At 35.9% G+C, this 26,847-nt stretch overlaps 1 protein-coding gene and 1 long non-coding RNA gene across 2 annotated transcripts in view; one reads left to right on the plus strand and one right to left on the minus strand.

The window, feature by feature from the left end:
* The window catches only part of LOC309810845, a 244,919-nt gene extending 229,487 nt beyond the window's left edge, over positions 1-15,432 (plus strand). Inside the window, exons 4-5 of the long non-coding RNA XR_014295062.1 lie at positions 8,959-9,113; positions 13,975-15,432. This is a non-coding gene — a long non-coding RNA (uncharacterized lncRNA). The remainder of the gene's footprint in view (positions 1-8,958; positions 9,114-13,974) is intronic.
* AHR (aryl hydrocarbon receptor) overlaps positions 13,076-26,847 on the minus strand; it is a 47,266-nt gene continuing 33,494 nt past the window's right edge. Inside the window, exons 4-11 of the mRNA XM_082633134.1 lie at positions 25,249-25,338; positions 22,563-22,686; positions 21,737-21,867; positions 20,131-20,333; positions 19,303-19,412; positions 18,551-18,692; positions 15,942-17,175; positions 13,076-13,567 (exon numbers count right to left, since the gene is read on the minus strand). Coding sequence (XP_082489260.1) covers positions 13,433-13,567; positions 15,942-17,175; positions 18,551-18,692; positions 19,303-19,412; positions 20,131-20,333; positions 21,737-21,867; positions 22,563-22,686; positions 25,249-25,338 — 2,169 coding nt within the window. The 3' untranslated portion in view covers positions 13,076-13,432. The remainder of the gene's footprint in view (positions 13,568-15,941; positions 17,176-18,550; positions 18,693-19,302; positions 19,413-20,130; positions 20,334-21,736; positions 21,868-22,562; positions 22,687-25,248; positions 25,339-26,847) is intronic.

The following is a 26,847-nucleotide window of genomic DNA, read 5'->3' on the forward strand; positions in this document are numbered from 1 at the left end:
GAATGTGGGCAGAAGGAATGTATGCACCTTCTGACTTAAGCTCTCAAAGATCCTTGGCCTGGACAAGTTCCTTCCTTTCCTTTCTCCTGGTAGGAAGAAGCAGTGGCTGGAGCCTATTGAGGATAGAAGAGCTGCCCCACCAGCCTGGGTGGCATTCTGGAGCAGAGCCCACTCACATGAGACAAAAACAACTCATTCTTTGATCTCTTCATTATTGCAAGTTGGTCTTTAGCTAATACACACTCCAGAAACAATAAAAGCTAACAATTTTTTAACACTTTTTTTGAGTTTTCTGAAAAAAATTTTTATTTTATATTGGTGCATAGTTGATTAACAATGCTGTGTTAGTTTCAGGTGTACAGCACAGTGATTCAGTTATACATACACATGTACCTATTCTTTTTCATATTCTTTTCCCATTTAGGTTATTACAGAATATTGAGCAGAGTTCCCTGTGCTATATAGTAGGTCCTTGTTGGTTATCTATTTTAAATATAGCGGTGTGTACATGTCAATCTCAAACTCCCAATCTATCCCTCCCCTGCACCCTTCCTCCCCCGGTAACCATAACTTTGTTCTCTAAGCCTGTGAGTCTGTTTCTATTTTGTAAATAAGTTCATGTGTATCATTTTTTTTAGATTCCACATATAAGCAATATCATATATTCATCTTTCACTGCCTGACTTACTTCACTTAGTATGATCATCTCCAGGTCCATCCATGTTGCTGCAAATGGCATTATTTCATTCTTTTTAATGGCTGAGTAGTATTCCACTGTATATATGCACCACATCTTCTTTATCCATTCATTTGTCGATGGACATTTAGGTTGCATCCATGTCTTGGCTATTGTAAACAGTGCTGCAATGAACATTGGGGCGCATGTATCCTTTTGACCTATGTTTTTCTAGGGATATAAGCCCAGGCGTGGGAATTGCTGGATCATATGGTATAGCTCTATATTTAGTTCTTTAAGGAACCTCCACACTGTTCTCCATAGTGGCTGTACCAATTTACATTCCCACAAACAGTGTAGGAGGATTCTCATTTCTCCACACCTTCTCCAGCATTTATCGTCTGTAGACTTTTTGATGATGGCCATTCTGACTGGTGTCAGGTGATATCTCATTTTAGTTTTGATTTGCATTTCTCTAATAATTAGTGTTGTTGAGCATCTTTTCATGTGCCTCTTGGCCATCTGTATGCCTTCTTTGGAGAAATGTCTTTTTAGGTCTTCTGCCTATTTTTTGATTGGGTTGTTTGTTTTTTGATACTGAGCTGCATGAGCTGTTTGTAAATTTTGGAGACTAATCCCTTGTTGATCACATCGTTTGCAATTATTTTCTCCCATTCTGTGGGTTGTCTTTTCATTTTGTCTATGGTTTCCTTTGCTGTGAAAAAGATTTTGAGTTTAATTAGGTCCCATTTGTTTGTTTTTGTTTTTATTGCCTTTACTTTAGGAGATGGCTCAGAAAAGATACTGCTGCGACTCACGTCAAAGGGTGCTCTGCCTATGTTTTCCTCTAAGAGTTTTATATTATCCAGTCATACATTTAGGTCTTTAATCCATTTTGAGTTTGTTTTTGTGTATGATGTTAAAAAATCTTCTCATCTCATTTTTTACATGTAGCTAACCAGTTTTTCCAGCACCATTTATTGAAGAGACTGTCTTTCCTCCATTGTATAGTCTTGCCTCCTCTGTTGTACATTAATTGACAATATGTGCATGGGTTTATTTCTGGGCTTTCTATCCTGGTCCATTGATCTATATTTCTGTTTTTGTGCCAGTACCATACTGTTTTGGTGACTTTAGTATAGTCCAAAGTATAGTATAGTCTGAAGTTAGGGAGTCTGATTCCTGGCTCTGTTTTTCTTTCTCAAGTTTGCTTTGGCTATTCAGGGACTTTTGTGTTCCCATACACATTTTAAGATTTTTTGTTCTAGTTCTGAGAAAAATGTCATTGGTAATTTGATAGGGATTGCACTGAATCTGTAGATTGCCTTGGGTAGTATAGTCATTTTGACAATTTGATTCTTCCTATCCAAGGATATGGTATATTTTTCCAACTGTTTGTGTCATCTTCAGTTTCTTTCATCAGCATCTTATAGTTTTTGGAGTACAGGTCTTTTGTCTCCTTAGGTAGGTTTATTCCTAGATATTTTATTCTTTTTGATGCTATGGTAAATGGGGTTGTTTCTTTAATTTCTCTTTCTGACCTTCCATTGTTAGTGTATAGAAGTGCAATGGATCTCTGTGTGTTAATTTTTTGTCCTGCAACTTTACTGAATTCATTGATGAGCTCTAGTAGTTTTCTGATAGCATTTTTAGGATTTTCTGTGTATAGTATCATGTCATCTGCAAACAGTGATAGTTTTACTTCTTCTTTTCTAATTTGGATTCCTTTTATTTCTTTTTCTTCTCTGATTGACATGGCTAGGACTTCCAAAACTATGATGAATAAAAGTGGCAAGAGTGGAGCTCCTTGTCTTGCTCCTCATCTTAAAGGAAATGCTTCCAGCTTTTCACCATTGAGTATGATGTTTGTCATATATGGCCTTTATTATGTTGAGGTATGTTCCCTCTGTGCCCACTTTCTGGAGAGTTTTTATCATAAATGGGTGTCAAATTTTGCCAAACTCAAAAGCTTTTTCTGCATCTATTGAGATGATCATATGGTTTTTATTCTTCAATTTGTTGGTGTGGTGTATCACATTGATTGATTTGTGGATATTGGAAAATCCTTGCATACCTGGGATAAATCCCACTTGATCATGGTGTATGATCCTTTTAATGTGCTGTTGGATTCTGTTTGCTAGTATTTTATTGAGGATTTTTGCGTCTATGTTCATCAGTGATATTGGTCACTAATTTCCTTTTTTGTGGTATCGTTGTTTGGTTTTGGTATCAGGGTAATGGTGGCCTCATAGAATGAGTTTGGGAGAATTCCTTCCTCTGCAATTTTTTGGAAGAGTTTCAGACGGATAGGTGTTAACTCTTCTCTAAATGTTTGATAGAATTCACCTGTGAAGTTATCTGGTCCTGGAATTTTGTTTGTTGGGAGTTTTAAAATCACAGTTTCAATTTCCGTACTTGTGACTGGTTCTCTTTAACACTTATTGTCATGTGCCAGTGTCTGTGCTGAGCACTTTGCATGTATTACGTCATTTGGGTCTCATGAAGATCCTATAAGGTATAGTCATTACATCTTCTTTTTACAAAGGAAGGAATGAAGGCACAAAATGTTAAATGAGCATTTATACTACACATCTAGCAAGGGAGCAGAGTCAGAGTTCAAACCCAGTGCCCCCTGCCCTGAATCGTAAACATCATGGTGTCTTTGCCCTTTACAAGGACTTGGAACAGAGACTTAAAGGCAGGGTTTCAGAGCTATTTCCATGGAAAGTCAGAATAATGTAACTTGAGGATAGAAAATGCTTCAGGTTTGCCCCCCCTCTCAAATAACAATCGTCTGTGTAGTCAAAACAGGAGGCAGTCAACAGAGGAAGGATGAACATTTTACTTGAAAGGGCAAGCAGAGCCCATCAGGGTAAGTGCTGGAGACCATTCTCCAAGGGTCTCTTGTGTTTCTGCACGTGTTGCAAGCAGAGGCACTGACTGCTTTTGTTCTGAACCATCTTTCCAAGGACGTTTGTATAGTGAACAGTCTTAGAAGATAGTGACAGTGTCTCCCTTCAGAGTAAAGGGTCAGGCATGTGTACTGCTGTCATGAAAGATTTGGGTTCCCTAAGGTCAGGGTTCCTTTCCTGTAACTGCATGTGGGGATGTTTGTCTTGCCTTGTGGGGAACCAACACAAATGCTGACACTGGTTGCTGCTACTGTTGTAAGTTACCAAGTGCCCTTTGACTCTGACCCAGGAATCACATGTCTTTCTGCAGCTGGTTAACCTGTTGGCTTGAATGTAGGGTAGAATCTCAGACCATTCACAGTTTACCTTGACAATAAGGTAAATTTTTCTATCCCCTTTTAAGTGCAATGAAACACTCAATATTCAAAGGCAGCTGGTCTGGATTTTCTACATGTCAGTTGATTGAACAAGGAAGAAGGGAAATGTCTTCCCAGACAATGGAAATTAACATCCTTGAAATAGATATTCATTTAGTCAGAATTCATGTCAACCTAATTCTGAAACACAGAGTTCAGTCTCAGTTCTAAATGTTTATGGCAAAGTCCCCAAATTAGATTTCAGTACCCTAAAATGTCAACAAATATGTGGTCTAAAATTTTTTGAAGATACAACCTGATGGGGAAATGGAGTTGAGATAAATTTTTAGACTTTCCACAAGCATTAGGATATCCAGTTCTGTTGGAAAGGAGGGTGAAAGTATAATTCTGAATAGAAGGAAAACAAAAATTTCATACATAAAGATTAAAAATAAAGTTATTTAAATATTTTGATTTCCCTAAGTGGGGAATAAAGCCAACTTCTTGTGTTGAGGAAAGAACACTGTACCAGAACTCAAGATAGGTGAGATCATTTTATCAACTAATTGTAAGACTTCCACAGGATAGTATCTGGGCCTTGTTTTTTCTTCAAGCATAAAACAGGGGGTATGAAATACATCTCAAAGCTCACATCTAGCATGGAAGTTAATGGAATGATAGACTCTCTGAAATAGAAGGAAACAGTAGTGAATTATTTTCTCAGCATAAATTCTAAGTGGTGTTTCTAGAGAGGGGGAGATCATTACATTTCAAATCAGCCTATTTCATCTCCAGACATCTTTCAATAATAGAGTCTTCTTTATATTGAGGTAAAATGTGTTAACTTGTAACTTTTATCGTTGATCCTGGATTAACTTCTGGACCATAAGTGACAAGAATAATCTCTTCCCCCTCACCCTTGCTAGCCTATTAGTTACTTGAAGTAGGTCATCACATCAGAGATCACTCTTTTCTAATCTATTAATCCCTGATCCCTATAAATTCTTCTATATATGGGTTTGTGTTCCTTCCTAATTCTGGTTGGTCTTAAATTGTAAGCTGTTTCATGCAGCCTGTGTACTTTAGACAGCAAAACAGAGTTCTGTCCATTGCTCTTCCTGAAAAAGTTTGCTAGAGGTGGAAGAACTGGTATCAGAAACTGATCTCCAGGGGCTGTGGATCCTGTCCAAGATGGTGGCAGTGGGGTTGGAGATGGGGAAAGGAAGCCAGGGATGGTTCTGCCTCCTGGAGTTTTAAAAGTCTAAGCTCATCAGCACAGGAAAGCTGAAGGGGCAGACTTAAGTTCCATCCAAGCACATGGTGATATCCTAAAGGTCACATACCACGAGAGAAGGGCAGTTCACCTAATAAACGTGATTTTACTTGTCAGTTGGGAGCCAGAGGATCAACTGGGATCACATAAGGAACAGTGTAGCCTGGGCAGGCCTCCCTAGTCTAATACTTAAATTGTAAGACTATCCTGGTGGTTTTCATATCATATCATCAGAGTAGCTTGTTAAAAATAAGATTCTCAGGCCTACAAATTGGATTCAGTGAGCATGGGGTGTCCACAAATCTAATTTTCAATAGCTCTCTCCATAGATAGAGATGCAGATGGCCCATGGACACTCAGTAAAATACACTGTTTCTAGTTCTTCTGACATCAGAGACACCAAATCCTGAGGACCCCACCATAGGTCCCACCATGATGGAGTAAAATAGAGAACTATTCAGCTGGATGCTTTAAGGTCAACCTAGAATGGCCCCCTGTAGGCCTGGATGGCTAAATGTTTGTTGAATGAATGAATGACTCCCTGCTCCTCCTCTGTAACCACTCCCAAATCCTTGTTTGTTGAAAACATTTTTGTTTTCAATTTTGAAACTTCTCTCAGTCCCTACAACCAGTCTCTCCCTACACATTCCTGTCAGATCTTTGGTAGAAGTTTTTTTTTCTTCCCATTCTGTCTTTTCTTACTGCAAGTTGGCAGATCATTCTTGCTGAGTTCCTAACTATAGTTTCAAGCTAAAGCGTCTTAGATTATAAGTACAGAAGCAAAGAATTCCATTGTCCAGTGGGACTGACTACTGTGGTAATAGAGAGGGCCAGCTGTGAGGATTGGGTTTGAGCTCCTAGAAGATGGAAATGGAGGTGTTAACAAAAATGTTAGGAGAATCCCTAGACTCAGGAGGGAAAATGAGTCATTCAGTTTTGTTCAAAGACAATTTAAGGTGCTGGTAGGATATTTAAAAGAAAACTATACTATATTACATATTGTATAAAATACACCATTGGAAATCTGGGCCAGGAACTCAGAAAAGAGGTCTAGGTTACATATTGAGTTATACACAGTGATTTGCTTAGATGAGATTATAAAGAGAGAGAGGTATAGGGGGAGGGTAGGAAAAAGGACACAGATCGAACCTTAAAAAAAGCCTATCTAGCAATATAGAAGGAGAGGGACCACGAGTAATCAAATCAGGAAACTAATTAGAGTACAGTGTTACAGAAGCCAAGGTAAGAAAATATCAAGGAAAGAAGATTCCTTGACTTAATAGAACATTTGTACATACAAATTGGTAGTAGTTAAATTCACACTGAAGATTTAAGAAATAAGAGGTCAGTAATGAAGAAAGCAAACCGTAGCAAGCTGCTCTATTCAGATGTAAAACAATAAAAATGAATGAGTGAATGGATGCATGGAAGAAGAAAAAAGAATGAAGTAGCAGTTTGATTTATTGTCCTTAGAAGAAAATGGATGATGCTTGCTGGAGAAACCAACACATTCAGTGACTGAAAATGCAAGAAAAAGGAGTTAAGGAAAATCTGAGAGGATAACTGATAGCAACATAAAAGTAAAAAAGGAGGAAACTGAAAATTATATCAGACTTTTTTGAGCCAAGTTGGAGATAACGTCACTGGAGAGACTGAGAAGATGAAGATACCATGGGTGGCTGGCAGTGGGGGTGGGATAGATAATAGAATGATGGGTTAACCAAGGCAGAAGTCTATTTATCTCTTATATAAAAGAAGTCACAAGGTACACAGACAGGGTTTATTTGGTGGTTCCAAACATGTGGCTCCAAGTCATGAGGGACCCTGGCTCATCCTGTTTTCAATTCACCATCCTAGTTTATGGCTTCTGTCTTCATGGTTCAAGAGAGCTGCTAGATCTCCATTGATCACACCCATGTGTGCTGGCTAGAAAGGAAAAGCAGAAAAGCAAAAACGGCTCCTTGCAGCCGCATTAGGTCTCTTTCAGCAGCCTTTTTGGAAGTATCACAAAAGTTTTGCTTTCGTATATTTGGCCAGAACTTTTATCAGCTACACCTATTCACAAAGGAGGCTGGAAAATATAGTTTTGTTCCCTCATTGTGACCAGAGGAATGTCAGGGTTCTCTTACAAAGAAGGAAGGGAAGATGCTGGTGGTGTGTTCCGTAACTGTCAGTTTCTGCCACAGACATGGTGAAACATTTGTGATGAGGCCATTATTCCAGGTTTGTCACTTTTTCTAGCAAAACTGGTTATCAGGAAAAGAAATGTTTTGGCCGGGGCTATGGATTGGAGTGGCAGTTTCCAATAAGGAAGTGAGCAATTCCAGGGTACAAGCAAACATACTGCTGAAACCCTGATACTGAGGTCCAGGCAGATGGACTGAAAACGAACAATGGGTACTCATGGGGCTAGAGATCACAAGGAACGCAGAGAGCTAGTTGAATAAAGAAGAAAGGAATGGGAACGTGGACGAAAGATGGTGTGATGAGAAGAGGAAATTTCAAGTTGGCCAAAATAAGGCAGTTACAAATGCTCAAAGTATGAGATGTGATTATTCTTGGTTGGAATGGAAAAATAGGTTATATTGATGTGTAGTAGTTATGGAAACAAGGCTAGAAGGATCATTGATAAGGATGATATCAGGACTTTAAAGTAGAAAGCAACACTGAACTAGAGACTAAAAACCTAGATATTCATGACATCAGAAGTAAACAGAATGAGGAGTAGGGTCAATGTAGAGATTCACCTACAACTGAGGAGAGGTTGATTGGAAATCGCAGGGAAATATGAGTCATGGCAGACATGTATTGAGTACTTGCTATGTGACAAACAAAACTGTGTTTTTAATAGAAAAATGATTTTTAAATTAACTATTTAGGAATAATTTTAGATTTACATAAAAGTTGTGAAGATACAGACTTTTCTTTCTTCCCTTCATCCGTTTTCCTCTAAACTTAACCTCTTACATAACCGTGGTACATTGGTAAAGCTAGGAAATGACAGTGGTACAATACTATTAACTAAACGTGATTCGGCTTTCTGCAGTTGTTCCACTAATGCCTCTTTTCTATTGCAGAATGCAATCCCAGATACCCTGTTGTACTTTGTATTTCGTTGTCATGCCTCCTTAGTCTCCTCTGACTTGTGACGTCTCAACGGCTGTTTTTCTTGACCTTAACACTTTAAAGAATACTCCCAGGAATCTCGTGGAATGTCTCTCAATTTGGGTTTCTCTGACATTTTCTGATGATTAGACTAGGGCTATGTGTGTTTGAGAAAATACCACAGAGCAGAAGTGTGCTGATCATATAGCATCATATCTGTGAGAACACCACAACATAATTGATATCAAACTCGATCTCTTGGTTAAAGTGGTGCTTGCCAGATTTCTACAATATAAACATTTTTTTTCCCCTTTCTGTACTGTATTCTTTAGAAGCAAGAGGCTGAGTTTAGCCCACACTCAAGGGGAGGGGTATTAAGCTCCATCTATTGGAAGGCATAGTTACCTATTTTTGTGATTTTCCTGTAATGAAGATTTGCCCCTTCTTCCCCATTTATTTGTTCAATCATTTATTTATATCAGGATGGACACATGGATATTTTATTCTTTGGGTTGTAATCCAATGCTATTATTTTTTTGCTCAAATTGTTCCAGTTTTGGCAACTGGGAACTGTTTTTACATAAATTATTTATTGAATCCTGTGAGGTGCCTATTACTGTTATCCTTATTTTGTAGAAACGGAAGCTCAGGCTCAGAGAGAGTAAGAAACCTTCCCAATGATTCACATCATGTGTGTGTTGAGGCCAGAAGTCTTCAGAGTCTGTGTGCTTAGCTTTGCTATGCTGCTCTTAGAAGGAAAGGATGTTCAACGAAAGTCAATCAGAGATAAGGTAAGGTGTCTTTTATTTCACCCTTTTTCAGAAGTGAGATCACAAATTTTGAGGGGATTCATCATAAAGGTAGTAGTTGCAGAATGGATGAGCTTCCAAAGGGTCAGTATGTAGAGAAAGAACCACACATGGTGGTCAGAACTAAGCCTGTTGCCAGGTGGGAGGAGAGGAGAGTAGCTAACAAAGGCAAATGAGGGAATAAACAGGATGCAGAGCAACTAATGTCATAGAACCTAGGGGAGGAAAAAAGTTCATTGAGGGTGCAGGGCCATAGAGAATCAGCCTATGGTAAGACGGAAGTTAAGTGACCATCATCAAAGCAGCGTAATGGGAAGAAAACAAGATTTCAGGAGACCAACATTACTTTAGAGAAAGGAGGCAAAGAAGTAATTTAATAAGAAAAGGGATGCAGCATCAAGTAATTTTTCTTTTTCCTGGGATAGAGGATGACCGGTACACAAGGGTGCCCATAGGAGAGAGAAAAGACTCTGGAAGAGGGAGATGGAGTAGCTGAGTGTATGAAAACTGGAAAGGAAGGGTGCTTGGTTTTTTATTGAAGTAGAGTTGATTTACAGTGTTGTGTTAATTTCTGCTGTACAGCAAAGTCATTCAGTTAAATATAAATACACACGTTCTTTTTTACATTCTTATTCATTATGCTTTATCATAGGATACTGAATACAGTTCTCTGTGCTGTATAGTAGGGCCTTGTTGTTTATCCATTCCAAATACATTAGCTTATATCTGCTACCCCCAACCTCTGGATGTAGAGAACAGACTTGTGGTTGCCAAGGGAGAGGGGGTGGGGGAGGGATGGAGGGGCAGGTTGTGGTTAGGGAGAGTGTCCGTCTTGGAGGCCGGGGAGCTTCTCCTTCTCCCATGTTGGAGGTTGGCCTAAGAGCAGAGGACAGTGGTATTGTTGATGTAAATGTACACTTAGGATGTGCTGTGGGGTTTTGATGGTTTCAGTCGTACTAGTGGAACTGGAAGCATGGTCCTCTGCGGACACTAGGAAAAAACTTGAGAGACATTCCCTAGTCTTGTGAGTAGCTAACATCCCTGGTCAGTGTTTGACAGGCTTGGTGACAAGGGGGCAAGTTGAAGTCATTCATGCTGATGAAGTCATTTGACTGAAAGTAGGGATCAGAAATATTATCTGGATTTTTCTTGATTCTTTCAGATCAAACAGTTAAAACTGAATATATTGTGCACGTAGGCCAAAGACAGTGTTAGTCTCTCTCAAATATTCGGAATTAAGTATGATGCTAATTTGCTATGTTTTTATCGACTTGTTGAGAAAAATATCTAATGATTAAGAACAAATGTAAAATTAATGTAAAAAATTGTTACTAGAATGAAAATTTTTTCCCAGGAATTTTTCTTCAATTCTAACTGCAGAATTCTTGGTGAGTGTTTAATAGTTATGAATTTAACACCAAAGACTTAACATGGGCAATACCTTTTCTAATCTAAGCATAGAATAGAACATGGGTTGTTTAAATTTTTGTCATAAATACTCTTAAAATATTGGCTATTAAAATGGAATGTTGGATTTTAATCTGAGATACGAACAAATACCACTAGACTATAACACTGATAATACAAAGTTTAAAACAACATCCATTTCAGAAGCATTTTAACATATGAAGTTACTTGAAGTGTGTGTTTTTTTTTTTTTATATTCCTGTCAAGGCCAAAATATCCAGGGGCAGAACTTTATAAGAAGTTTATGAATTATTGACTTAACCTATCCTTAAATATTGAAGACTGCTTTCATCTAATATAATTATAACACTATACTATAAATACTCACTTTCTTTATATGGACCAGAAAGAAGAATTTGCATTAAAACATATTATTCATACTTGGTGATTATTTTATTACCATATATATTATCGTGTACAATTTTTTGGTAATAAGGAAGGATATTTATTATAAATCATATTTTAAACAAAAATGTATTCACGGCATATGTAAGCATTAACATCTTGAAGGAGAGAATACCCATGAAAACACTTACCTCAAATTTAGTAATACTGAAAAACACTAGTTTGTGCATAGCAATGATTGAAAGCTATATAATACATTGGAACACTGGTAAATCTTCAGGTACTTAAGAACAACCTGACATAGGAAAAAGATCAAATGAGGCAAATCCACATCCTCAGAAGTGCACATCATCTAAAAATAAATCCCTCAATACAGCAGTACACAAACCATTCTTCCTTTGTTTGGCACTTAGCAGTACAGACAAAGGTGTATTTGTTTTAATGTGATTTTATTATTCTTAGATAAATTTTAGTTACTTTTATAGATAAAAATATACAATATTGCTTTAAGTTTTTAAAAAGTGTATACTTGATTGTCATTATATTCACAATTTAAAAAGCCTATTTTTCCCCCCACTAAACCATTCAGTAACATGTGGAAGAGACTAACAAAAATGGTTTATATGAAGACTTTCAGTGAAAGGTTTAAATGTGAAAATGGAATATTAATCTGGATCACTGGTCTAAATCTTTAGTGATACCTCATGCTGGAAACAAATTATGAAATGTTTTAGACAAATTTATTATTTTCAACTCTTAAACTGATTCTACAGGTTCAAGATTTTGTCTGAAAATGCATAAAACTGATGTAGATATTTTGTCTGAAGTCACTTTTATATACATTAATTTACTAAAAAAAATTTTTTTAATGTATTTTAAAACATTTCAGTGTGGGATTCCATCATGTTTTTATATAATACATGCAAAATGTGTCTATGCCTTTCAGATGTCATATTTAAATAAAAGAAAGGCAGATGGTGGCACTTTTAAGTCACCTGAGGATGGTTAAATTAGTAGCCTGATTAATTTGCCTTATTGATAATAGAGATCATTATATCATAGAAACCTAATATTTGAAGTTAAGAGAACTGCATGATTGTCTTTTTCTTAATACCAACTTTTGAAAGAAGCTGGATTCATTATTTGCTATCTGAAAAAGACTGATAAAATACGTTAAGACCCAAACAAATTATTTATGTGCATATATAAGGTATGCACTATCTTTAAATGAAAGACAAAATATTTTACAAATAATTTTGTTCATTATAAACTATACAATGCACCATTCTTTTCACTCATACCAATACTTTGCACCAAACATTGCTATATTCAATCTTAACACTCCTCAAATATGAGAAAAACAGTTTCCACTGTACTAAGAAGTGAAATTTATAAAGTCAGCATATTCCAACATCTTAAAGGAACATAGATCTACAACAGTTTTTAAAGAATTTATACATATTGAAATGGGTGCTTTACTTATTAAAGAGCTAAAAATAAAGCTGCTTCTCTTCATTTTAAGTTAATATACATTTTAAGTTCAATGCTGTTGCATTTAACAGCAGATTCTTTACACTGCAACATTCAACTACTAAGGTGGAGATTTTAGTAAAGCTAAATGGTGGTATATCTCTTACTTCTGAAAACTGTTTAAATTTTAGTGCTGCTGTCTTATTTATAATTAAAAAATAATTTGGAAAGACATCTTCCCTTTCAAACTTTTTCAACATAAGGCACACAGCAACATTAAAGTCTAGAAACAGCTAGATTAAATAATTACCTTTTCAACCATTCTTTGCCCTTTACCTGAAGAAAGTGGGTGAGTAGCGCAGTTAAAACATGCCTGGATTAATAAAAATGACTGAATTTAAGAAACACTGATAATATTTGTGTGCAGAATGTTATTAATTTTAAAAAGAGAAAGTGTATTTTATATAAAACATACTCCTACAGTGTTATAGGTAGAAAAAATTGTGAGGCACTTACATTACCAAGGAAGGAGGAGAGCACAGACTATCTGTTTATAAAAGCACCAAAGCACTCGTTTTAACATGTGAGATAAAAGCAGAAGCTACAAATGAAAGAAAACAGTTCATATTTGGTACACTAATAAGAATGTTGAAGTTCAAAACTCGAAGTATTTCATTTTATTCTGACAGAAATAATTCCAACAGAGAAAATTTTCTTATTTAAAAGTGTCATAATGTCCCCCTGAATAAGTTTTGTATATTCTGTGGTATCTCAGAATACTATAAAGTGTAGATTATTTCACTCCTCTGTGGCAGCATACTTTCTATTTTAATGATGGTAATATATGTAATTAACTCCTCTTATAAAATCATTAAAATTTGGTTTGGAGTAACAGAACTACATACATCGATGCCTCCACGTGAACTTGCTAACATCCAACAATGACAGTTTTATTACCCCCTAATGATGTTTCACAAACGAATTTAATCAAAAAACCAAGATGAAGAGTGGGCTTGGAATTACAGGAATCCACTGGATGTCAGGTCAGGGAAAGGTCTGGCTTCTGACGGGTGAAGATGGGCGGTGGGCTGAGTGTTATTTATGCTGTTTAATTCAGCTGGATAGGTTTCATTTAAGACTCCTCCGTTCTGAAACTGAAAACAAAAATTGCAATGCAACTTATTAGAACAGATCCTTCGTATACCTTAAGCCATTAGATGTATGAAAATGTATTTTTAAAATCTTTGTCCTGCACGTTGTTAAACTTCAAATTCCTTTCCTGCTGTTAAATTTTAAATCATTCAGTGAAGACATACTGAACATATATTCTGTATTAGTTGCGTTTACAGCCTTTTAGTTTCTCTATTACGTGGTATGGATGAATAATACCATTGTCTCACTGCAGATTTGGCATTCCATACACTGAGAGAGTACTTGATCAGTGAGCTAGCTGCCTTTGGTTTGGATAGGAACTGATGGATCAGAGAGTACCAATCGTGAATCACAGTAACTGTACTCTCTGGCATAAGTAAGTTTGTTTTGACCAGATTTTATCTAAAAGTTCTAGGTACCAATGAATTAATTACATCGAAGATCACTACACTGGACTACAGATAACCTAGAACCTTCTCTAAGGAGGTAAGTTTTGATTTGCAAGAGGTTTCTTAACATATTACACCATGGGTATATGATTGCTAGAACCAAGTTTTTTAATTCATAACATGCTTTACTACTAACATTACTGTCCTAATTATGGAAATAAGTTACCAAAGTAAAATACTTGCTCTTGCCGTGTAACAATGAAATTAGGCTGATTTCTATAACTGCTACTGAAAAAAAGGAGGGAGGACAGAGATGCGTAGTTCTGTAGGATTTTTACAGATTAGACAGCCTTTCGTATTTTAGAATATAATTAGTGAAAGTAACATTATAATCATACCCTTAATTGCTTTGAATAAAACCTACCTTTCTAAAGCCTATGTAACATTAGGTCTCAGTAATCAAAACAGACTGCTTCTAAACTTCGTCGAGTTTTCAAAGGGAATATAGTAAGTGCCCAGAGAATGGTAGGTTTTGAATAAATTACTCTCATCAGTCATAATACAATGCACATCAGCAATTCTCTTTATTGCCTAGAGCAGTGCTGTCCACCAGAATATAGTGTGAGCCACAAATGGAATTTTAATTGTCTTTAGTTTTAATAATTCCTAGGGGGAATATATAGGTCTAGAATTCTTATCATTCATAAAGAAGTAATACAAAACAGTGGGGGAAGAAAATACTGTAAGGAACTCATGCTAATGCAGGCCCTGTTCAAAATGTAATTTTACATAATTAACTTGTACAGTAAACTGTACAGAAGTTACCTACCCAGGCTTACTTCACAGCAGTGTTGTGAGATAGACTGTAACCAATTGTTAAATAACTGAAGGAAGTCAGGAATGAGGATAAGAAGAACTTTCACAGCCATTTTCTATTAATAAGCTCATATATAATCAGACAAACCTCATATATAATCAGACAAAACCACGTGTATAAAAAGGCCAGAAAAAACAATTAGTGAAAAAGATGCAAGTAACATTTATAAACTATTATAATACATAGTCTTATAACCAGGATTCGCTTCAAAACTAAACTTAAATATACGATAAAATGAACTAAATATTTTCTAATGGAAAAGCATAAATGCAAACATGATATATTCCTGGGTGGCCAAAGAGAGTTGCAATCATCAGCAAGCACTTTTTTTTTTAAGTTACCAGGATGCTAGAAGGGTTCGAATGACACATTTAAACAAAGATAAAACATCCAGCTTGAGTCCCCTGATAGAAAGCCAGCTGAGACACACTTTTTTTTTTTTTTAAAGAATGCCAGGGAAAAAAACTATTCTACCTTAAAGAATAAAATGAGGATCTGGCAGGTCAGGTCACATAGAGGGACTGCCAGAGAACACCAAGGAACCAAGCACTGAATTCCAGAGATCATCTAGGACAAAAGCACTTGAAGGAAGCACAATTATACTGATTTTAACCCAATTTCAACAGAAATAGAGCCAATATTTAATAATAGACTATAATCTATAAAAATATTGAATCACTATGTTGTACACCTGAAAGTAATTGTAAATCAATTATGTCAGCAAAAAAAATTGAGCTTTGAAGAAAATATTTTTAAAAATTTAAATCTTTTTGAAGTCTGAATTTTTAAGAGGCCATATTTTTAAAAATCAAGATTATTCTAAATAATATACTTCTAACTAATCTCACCTGGTCGTCACTTAAGGCCGTGTTGCTTTTTTCCTTGATTTCTTTCTCCTTTCAGGTAACTATGATATACTTGTATTACTAACATATTAAAAAAGTAATGGCTTATAAAAAAAATAGATAAAATTAAAAATGCTCTCTCACATGAATGCTACAGATTAATAGATTAAAATCAGTCACTGACATAGAAAATTTATAACTTGGTTCAATTAATAATGTACGAAGAATCATCTAAAGGGTTTATTCAGTTTGATAAAACCCTTACCTTGTTTAAAAATGCCTGCGGGCCTGGCATTGTTGGGTTGTACTGCATCTGAGCCACATGGCTGTGCTGAGCTTCTGGCTGGCACTGGTACATGGACACAGCCCCGGCGTAACATGTCTGAGGAGTTACTAGGGCTGACTGTGGATTGAGTCCGTGCTTTTGGTTTTGAGGAACTTGTAAACATGTGACAAAATCTTCTAAATTAGAAGAAGTTGTAGGGTATGGGGCTGGTTCAAAATCCCCAATGGGAAAGTCTAACTGTGTACCCTTAGAATGTGGCGGCAACACAGATTGACTACAGGGAATAAAGTTCTGTGCGTAAGGCATAGTATCAATCTCAGATTTGTAGGGAAACTCTTGACTGGTCCCAGGTAAGTCTGAAAAGACATTGTACTGCTGCAAGTCTTGCTGAGGACAATTAAAAGGCACGGATTGGCTAGAGTTCCAGTTTGCAAACATGCCATTAACTTGCATATGCTTCATTTTCTGACACAGCTGTTGCTGCTGCTCCACTGCTATGTGCTTCGGATGGTGCTGTAGCTGCTCTTGCTGTTCTAACTGGAGGTGCTCCTGTACCATGCAGCTTGGGTTCAGAGCCATGGACTGTTGCTGATGGTAACCTGAACACCCCAAGGCAGACTTATTTAAAGAGTCTTCAACGTAGGTCAGAATTTCATCTGTTAAGTCAATATCTCTGAAGTCATCTTCACCAGAAAAGTCAGTTCTGAAAAATTCCTCATTCTGTTGCATGTGTTTGATATCTTCAAAATCAATGCCTAGGTGTTTCATAATGCTGTACAAGTCACTATTTCTATTATCTGGAAAGAGCCCTGCGTGATCTCCAGAGAGTGTTGGGTTCATCTCCTGAGACTGGCCAATCTGCTCATGTTTCAGGATACTGTCACTTCCCATTGGTGCAACATTGTTTTGCCAATTACTGCACTCATTCTGAGAGTCATTGAAAAAGTTTCTTTCAAAAGGTGTACTACTTGAAGCAGGATAGAGATAAATAGATTCATCTTGTTGCATCATGGCATTCAGGAGGGAATCCTTATTTAGAGTTGACTTAGTAGCAGAATCTTTTCCACCAGCACCATTTTTAGTCCTTATTGGTAAGGGATCCATTATGGGAGGAAAAGGGTTGGTTACCTCATATAAAACAGCTTCTCCAGTGGTAAACATAAAAGGCAACTTCATATTTCGTTTTCGTAGATGCTCTGTTCCTTCTTCATCTCTAAGAAAGTTTGTGTATGTTAAGGAGAGTCACATCATAAACATTTCAAAATAAGAAATTTTAGAAAAGAAAAAATAATAGCAAGCAAAATACACTGTAGTTGAGTTTCATAGCAGGGAGCATGAACTTTGAGAGATATCTTTTTTTTTTTTTTTTTTTTTTGCGGTATGCGGGCCTCTCACTGTTGTGGCCTCCCCCGTTGCGGAGCACAGGCTCCGGATGCGCAGGCCCAGCGGCCATGGCTCACGGGCCCAGCCGCTCCGCGGCATATGGGATCCTCCCAGACCGGGGCACGAACCCGTATCCCCTGCATCGGCAGGCGGACTCTCAACCACTGCGCCACCAGGGAGGCCCTGAGAGATATCTTTTTGATGATAAGTACTTAAAATTGTTTTTCAGACAAATTTAATTTAGAATTTGTCTAAAAACTTAATAATACAGTCATTAATTTCACACTCAGGTTCCATCCCTACCTGAAAAATGGATTACAAATGGAATAAAGATCCAAATATAAACATGAGGCTTGTTGAAATAAAAAAATGAGGCTCTTTGAAATAAAATATAAAACCCAGAAGCTCTAAAGGAAGATTGACATATGAAAATGAAAAATTTTTGCATGGGAAAGGAATTCATAAATCAAGGCATGGAGAAAATGTCATAGTTATAGGTTCATATGTACTACACAGAGTGTATATATGTAAAATTTAATATCCATATTAGGTAAAGAGCTCCAGTGGATCTCATAACTTCTTAATAACTAATAGAACAAGCAAAAATATCAAATGTATAAAAACATGAACACCACAAACCAGACCACTGATATATAAAGAACACTATACATACAACAGAACACGTATTGATAAGAGCACATGGGATATTTTAACATCGACCATATACTAGATCATAAAATAAGCCACCACAAATTTCAAAGGACTGAAATCATTCAGAGACTATTCTCTAACTTCAGTGCAATTAAGCTTAAAGTAACAAAGACAACTAGAAAATCTCCTAACAAATAGCACAAAGGATATAATAACACTGTATTTCTAAATAATTCATGAATTAAAAAAAGTCAAAATAAATACTAACAAATATTTTCAATTGAATGATAAAAATAAGACATTCCAAAACATAAGGGTTGTAGATACTCAAAGGAAAAGTGAGAGCTTTTGTTAAACAGACTCTGTTAACTCTGTTTTCTCAGTGTCCTTACCCTATGCCTTCTACTTTCTGTACATATTACCTTTCAATTGTTATTTCCAGTGTAAATTCTCTTAAAATTTATTTTTAGGTTTTCATGTAGGAGAATTTATAAACCAAAGTGTTATTAAAATAAAAAACCAAAACATGAAATGTTCTAGGTCTTTGTGCTTACGTTAGAGGTCTCTGAGTTGCAATGATATAATCAGGTCTTCCATTCTTATAAACTAAGCGTGCATTTGACTGCACCCAAGTCCATCGATTGTCTTTCGTAAGAAGCCTGAACACTATCATGCCAGTCTCTCCAGTCTTAATCACTAAAACAAAAAAGAAATTATCAGATCCAAAATCAACACAATAATTTCTGTAATATTTCTAGATGTAATTCACATATCACCAAAGATGATAAAGATATTGATGACTTTTAAGCACAGTGTATTAAAATGTATCAAAATACTTCTTCAGCATTGCTATTTTTTCCTGTTTCATACTAAATTTATTATTTAAATGGTTCAAGAAAAGATTAAGTCGGACAATTCTCGTAACACATGAAAAGAGAGTATAGAGTTTGGAGGGAAAATTGTTTTCGTTTTAAAAAAAGGGAACATTTCCTACAGCCTAATATTTTACTATACACTTTTAAAGCATAATCTCTATTAACATAAATTTTAGAATTAAAAATGATGCCATTAAAAAAACTTCTGAGCAAAAACGTGGGCAAAATGGTCATTTTCAGAGTAATTAAACTACTTAATTCCTGTGTGGCAGCTAATAAATAGTGTAACTCAGGCTAATCATAATTGTGTGATACTAAGGAGAAGTTTATCCAAATAGTTTCCTTAAACACATTACATTAGTAATAATTTGAAACACGTACTAGAGCATAAGCTGCTTTCACAGCCAAGCTCATAAGAAACTACAACTTACTCCGGATATGGTACTCAGCACAATAAAGCATATCAGCAGCATGAATAAATTGATATCCTGATCCTCTCATGCATAGCTCTGCTTCAGTATAGCCTAAAACAATTCTTCCTCTGTTTAAAAAAAAGGTAAAATAAGAATGAAATTAAAATTTAACAAAAATGAAGTAGCCAACATCAATTCATTAGTTACATGCTAGTTTCTGTATTATGTTGACATTCAGAATTTCACACTAGCAGGTAGAAACACAATTCTGTAACTGCTCTCTTTTGCTTATAGTTGCAAATTTCACTTTTAGACTATTTTCTTCTCCTGAATAAAGACAGACCATGAAAATTGTTGCTAAAGATCAGTCTAACAGAGTAGATTATATAGGTGAAACACAAAATCTCTAATTAAATTCTAGAATACTTATACTACATTTTGAGGGGCAGGGCTTCTCAAACCTGTCTGCATTCCCGTTATTAGGAAGGAGAAAAGTAGCAACATGCTTTGGTTACTAAACATCTAGGGCTAAAAGTCAAAGTTTGTATAATTTAAAAATGTAAAACAAGCCAACAATAAATGTCATCAGGATACTGAATCTTATATAAACACATCATCTGTATAATACAGAAATTGTGTCAAATATTGTAAAATAATAAAATGATTTGTGAACGTGATGAAATTTTATTTTAAAAGGCTATGCTGTAAAGTATGAAATAATAATAGCTACTATAATAATAAATAATACTATAATCAACACCATATAGAAAATATATACATGCTAAGACACACTTACTGCAACAAAATATACATTTGGTAAAATAAACCTGAAAAGGTTTCACTTACTTGGCATCACAACCAGTAGGTGAAAAGTCTAACTTGTGTTTGGTTCTAAAGATGAAATTTTTGGTTCGGATTTCAAGTATGGATGGTGGCTGCAGTGGAGTAGCTATTGCAAACAAAGCCAACTGAGGTGGAAGTATTGATCCATCTTTCCCTTTCTTGTTCTGTCCGTGAAGATACTTCAATCTCCCTTGGAAATTCATTGCCTTAAAAAACCAAAACACAGTTCATTAAGATCAACGCTTTAAAATGTTTCCTTTTTAAAGGCTCCATCAAGGCCATTTCCAGTGTTCTTGATAATTCCATAAAAGTTCATGAGGCTATCAAATGTGACTTGAATTCCTTTCTCCCCAGAAAGCCCATTAAAAATATCCTAAAAGGTAGTATGAGGGCTATCCTCAAGGCATTGGTAAGTGAACCACTCAGTGCTTTAATAGGTCACAAAAGGAAGACCTAATGGTTTTCTGACCTTGCGGCTGCCCTACCATCCACACCTAGCACGGGTCCGTGCATACCGCACACTCAAACTCTATTTCCTAAACGAATGAATAGTGATAAAGCCACAAGTACATATTAATTTTCAGATATAGTCTGTGGATTAGTCCACAGCTCAGTATATTTCAAAATTCATGGGAATCTTTTATAGAGAGATAAAACAACTGTTTAAAAACACTAAAATGAATCATAAAGCCATACAAAGAACACACAACTCTATTAAAGAATAATTTTAGAAGACAGAGGAAACAGAGACAATTTAATCATGACTATGATCTGGTTACTTAAAACAGTACCAGGCCAAGGGATGATTCTGACATCAATATGAGAGCAGCCCAAGGGAGAAAAGGCCCAATTACACAAAAATTCCACCTAGACATACATACTAACTGATGATCAGTACTAGGAAACTAGCTCAAAGCACAGTTCTAATTCTGGGTCAGCAAAACTATCTTCAGGAATAAACACACCAACACAAATCATCGTTTGCTAATAGATTTGAGTATGTTTCCAATTCCTGATAAGTCACAAAAGTCATATGCAACATGCTTTGTCTCTTCTTCTGTACCTGGTGGAGTGCACAATCTTCAAGACACAGGCACCTGACGGGCCGGGCCATCTCTACTCTTAGCGTCCTGCCTACACTGCTCCCTGGCCATCCTACTCAGGAGTTCACACTGCTCAAGAGCATTTCATACTAAAGGAGGATCCTGCCATCATGAAGACACAACCACTTTTTTACACGGCAGTTATTCCAGCCATGCGGAAAAGGCCGTGATAATTTTTCCATTTGGCAGGCATTAAATCCAAGGAGGGTAAGCAGTCTGCTGCCAAAGAAGTGCTATATAATTCTCTATCTTATACCTAAAAAGTCCAAAAAAAGGGGAAAGATAGAGAGTTCCCTGTTATTCCACTCAGTCTTTGTTACTGCATCCTAAAGGATAGAGATTTTGAGTTATGGAAGATATTTTTAAAACGTTACTATCCTTTATAAAATTATTTAGAAGATTTTTATAACCTAAACTCAAATACATTCAAATTAAATTGGTTTCACTTTTCTTTTTAATTTTCTAAAACTTAATAGTAAATGGCAGTAAAAGATTTTGCACCTTACCAGAAAACCAGATGAATTATCCAGCAGACACCTTAGTCGGCAAACGAAGCACCTTTCCATAGACGAAGAGTTCTCTAGAGGAACCTGGTCTGGGTTATAATAGACTGCTGGCTGTGAGAGGCCATTAGCTTCTGTAGAAATAATAGCAACACAAAGTTACTTCCCATTTTGCTGTAAAATTAAGTGTTTGAACAGCTGAAATTTGTGTTAATTTCTAAACCGAAGTCTGTATTTGGATTACAAAAGAAAAATCGCTTTCAGAAGGGGAGCTAGTGAAAAGAATTAAAACTTATTGAATAACATTTTCACTACATAGAACTTTACCTATTCGGCTGTTTTTATTTCTATTGAGCTATCCTGTCAACAATTTCTATATTTTCTAAGCCTTTTTTTCTTTTTAACATTTTCACAGATGTGTGAAAACACTGCTTGCATTGAAAGAAGGTTTTTTATCCTTGCATATGCTAGTCTGCTTTTATATTTGGTGCATTTTAAACACAGAACAATTTATGCACACTCCAGAATCAACCTTGTACATTCCTTCCCCCTTTTCACAATAGTGTAAGAGTTCTTTTTATACAATATATTAGTGAGTATATGGCTATACTTTGTCACGTGAAATTCATCAATGGCTGTCATCTGTCAAAACCCCCCTTAGGTCACCAGGCTCCCTGTGACCTGGCTCTGGCCCACAGCCAGAGATTCATGTCTTTCCCCTTCTTCCCAACCTTCACCATGGAGTTCTATGCCCCTAAAGGTTCTCTGCCTTCTTTCACAGAATTATATCAAAAAATCCCCAACACTATCTTTTGGTCAACATTCTTACCATCAATTTTTTGTCCAGAGTCTGGACACTGTGAAGGGTTTAATGCCCAGTGCAGCTGGCGCTGAAATTCAGCTCGGTCTTCAGTATGGATCAGTTCATACACACTCTGATGGATGACATCAGACTAAAGAAAAAAAGTACAAGGAAATTAACAAGAAGTACTGATTTTTTAAAAATGTGGCTTACTAATTTCAAAACCTTGCTAGATTAGTGGGTGCTTGTTAGTGGTGATGAACGCAAATGAAATGATTGCAAAGCTCTCCAGGAATCCAATATAGGAAAAGCTAGAAAGAGACTAGCACTGTAATTGACAAGTCAAAAGTTACTTGACATCACTTCCCTGTGTGAATGCTTTTCAGTGAAATAAGTCACCTTCCCACGCCTTAATTGCAGCACATTAAGTTCTGCTGATTTTTATCTATTTACTGATCTTTTAAAATCCTCCTTCTTCCACAAAACCTTGTCTGAACATCCAGCTGCATTTGACTTCTCTAAGCTTGATAGTATTATGTATTTCCTTCACTGCTCTCTAATAGTTTTCCTTATATGAAATTTTTACTTCTAGAAGATTCCATAAGAGTAAGGGATCATGCCATTACCAGGTCAGAATCCCTCCTTCACCTCTTGCTTCTCAGCATTTACTACAGTGCTGAGCCCTTAGCCCTTCCACCAGAATTGCTCTAATTTTTTTTATTGCAACTCATGGCAAGAAATACATTTTCTATCCGTCGTGTGTGTGTGTGTGTGTGTGTGTGTGTGTGTATATATACACACGTGGAAAAAAGTTTCACAACACTTCTTTTATGTGTGACAATATTTTTTAAATTTATTTTTATTGGTGTATATTTGGTTTACAATGTCCTGTTAGCTTCTACTGTACAGCAAAATGAATCAGCCATATGTATATATACACACACACACACACACACACACACACACACATACACACCCTCTCTTTGGTATTTCCCTCCCATTCAGGTCACCACAGTGCATTAAGTAGAGTTCTCTGTGCTATACAGTATGTTCCCATCAGTTGTCTATCTTATACATAGTATCAATAGTGTATATGTGTCAACCGCAATCTCCGAATTCCTCCCACCCCACCCCTCTCCCCGCTGGTATCCATACATTTGTGTTCTATGTCTGTCTCTATTTCTGCTTAGCAAATAAGGTCATCTCTGCCATTTTTCTAGATTCCAAGTATGTGTGACAATATTGTGTTTTCTATTTTATTTCATTTCAAGCAACTAAAAGGAATGATTGATGGTGATCCACTATATCAATTTCATAACCCACTAGTGAGTCACCAGATGCAGTTTTAAAAATGGTGCCATAAACCACCACCAATGTCAGATATGAATGTTTTCTTAAAGAATATCCAGGTTATATGTATATACGAAGAAAAAAACAGATTGGGAAACAGCTAATCTTTCTGATTTCTTAACTGTTATGAATCACATCAAGTAATAATTAAACTAGTTATGCAATTAAGTTGCAAACAGGCTTTTCCATGGACATTAGTATATTTTCTTTAAAGTTCAAAAATACTTAAGTTAGGCTTTGTGTCAGTAGCCAGATTCCACCACTTTAGCTATCTGGACTTAAATCTTCCTACGAACTTTATCTTCTAGCATGAAGTCATCTCTATGCCATCCATTACAAAATGCCAGAGTTATCTTCTGAAATATAGATTGGAGCATACCCGTTCCCTTTAACAAAAACATTTAGTGGCTTCTATAGCGTGTATGACATAATTTAAACTTCAGTCTATGTAACAGTGCAGACGGTGCCATTCAACCATCAGTCTTGGCATCACGTGGGAGCTTGTTAGAAATGAAATACATGGGCCCCACTCTGACGTACTGAATCAGATTATATGGGAATGAGGCCCATCAATTTTATGACATCTTATGAAGTTCTTCAGGTGATTCTTATGCACATTAGAATGTAAGAACTACTGATACATAAGAGTTGTTAGGATTCAAGTGTACTTATAAACTTCTCAAGTCATATTGGATGTTCTTGCCCCTCAAATATGCCGAACGCCTTATTACTCCATTTATTCACTATACACTCAGTAACATTAAACCAAACACGCTCACCTCCTTCAAGGCCTTCCAACCTACTGTCTACAGTACGTCTAGCTTTTCTTCTCTGTGTTCCCTCCACAATTGTCCACCCATCGGATCCTACACTTTCTTTAGGTTAGCTTAAATACCATTTCCTTCAGGAAAACTTCCATAATCCATACAAGTCGGAATTAAAGGGAGAAGCCATAGTATTTTGCTCATACCTTTACATATCACCTCATTCATTTCATAGTTGTCATATACCTTCCAGTATCCATAACTAATTTGATGGTAAATATTCTGTCTGCCCCTGTCCAAACCCTATCTGCCCCTTACCCTAAAGTTTTGTATACATAAGAGTTCTTTATAAGTGAAAGAAGAAACACAAAATCCATGACTCACATACACCCTTAAGGAAATTATAATGCAGTAGATTTTTAAAAGTATAAAAATATATTAGCTGCAAACATATACTTTTTTATTCTATAGCATCTGTATTTTAATTATATTTTATATATACAAATTATCGCTTGTGTCCCTAAGTATAAGATAAATTAAAAGTAGAAAATTAATTTTCAAAAAAAATTTTTTTAATGACCTAAGAAAAATATATTTACCTGCTGAAACCCCAGGTAATCTTGTATAGTAGAAGAAGCATAAAAGACCAAAGCATCTGTAGTGACAACCAATACAAAGCCATTCAGTGCCTACAAGGAAAAAAGTTACAAAATTAGTAATGTGACTAAATAAAAATATTATCATCCATAAATACTGACTTCAGTTAAGGCTGTTACTTTTATTGACGAAAATATCTTTAAAATGGTTAATATTATTACACTCCACAAATGCAGAAACACCACACACCCCAGTAGGGAGAAGAATCTATTCACACCTTTTGATTCTGCCAAAGAAAAGCTTAGAAGTAATTTAATACTCAATCACAATAACTTTAATATTTATTTCTTCTTCTTCCTCATGCTTTAGATTTTGTTTTAAATATACTGTACATGTTTTTTAAATATAATTGTATACACATCATTTACTGTAATCTGTCACACTGCTTTTAAAGGAAGATAGTGTGTAAATATGTTTATTAGAACCATAAAAAAATTTGATAGAAGAAAAGCTCTGTGCAAAGATAGTTTAAGCACTGACACAGTTTGAAATGTGGATGCTCTCAAAGTATTATAAAACTTTTAAAAACTTTTTATTAGAAAAGGAGTACACAAATGGACTCTACATAAAATACACATGTAGAACAAATACATGTAAGACAAGTACACAGCAAATATAGTCCATTTAAATTTAATATAATTACTAATATATTTAGGTTTAAAGCTATCATTTTATAGGTGTTATTTTTATCAGTTCCACTTATACTATGCTGCTTTTTCTTTCCATATTGCCTGCTTTGGGCCAATTATTTTTTATTACTACTTCTTTCTTTTAGTTTAGAAGTTATCCTCTCTTTTCCTATTCTTTTAGTGGTGGTTCAAGTCCAATGTTAATATCTCTATACCCTAAGGTAATAAAAGTATTTAGATCAAACTAAACATTAATTGTGATCACATATTTTAATTCCTAAAGCCCTCATTATTTCCTGCTTGAGTTTAATTCCGTACTTGTTTTACTCTATGCTATGTGATCATTGTTAAACCCTCCTGAGACACTCTTCTTCATGTAAAATGAGACGTGGAATGGTCTAGTTTAAGAACCACATAGTTTGGAGTCAGAATTTGGACTGGATTCTTCTGTTTCTTACTAACTGTGTGGTTTTATTAAGTTATTTACCCCTTCAAGCTTTAGTGTCATTGTTTGAAAAACAGGCACTGTACAGTGCCTGGTACAGAGCTGGCACTCAATTCATGTAAGGCACCATTACTATAATATGAGGTTGTGGAAATGAGCAGATAAAGATTTACATGATCATGCTTTGTGAACTATAGAGAGATATATAAACGACAGCAAGTAGTTCATTCAACACTTAATGAAATATTGCATACCAAAGAGGATGCATGCTAAGTACTGAGATTCAAAACTGAAGAAGCTACTGCGCCTGTGCTTATGATGCCCACACAGTCTTGTAGATACCCTCACTGTTAGATGAGGTAAAAGAAATACGGTGACTGTCTTGCTTTTCCCTCAAAGTCCTTTCACCTTCAAGATCCCTGGTCTATATTATACTTCTGAGAACTTAATTATGCAGACAACAAACA

This window comes from Mesoplodon mirus, assembly GCF_964341445.2.
Source record: "Mesoplodon mirus genome assembly, chromosome: 9".
Lineage (NCBI taxonomy): Eukaryota > Metazoa > Chordata > Mammalia > Artiodactyla > Ziphiidae > Mesoplodon > Mesoplodon mirus.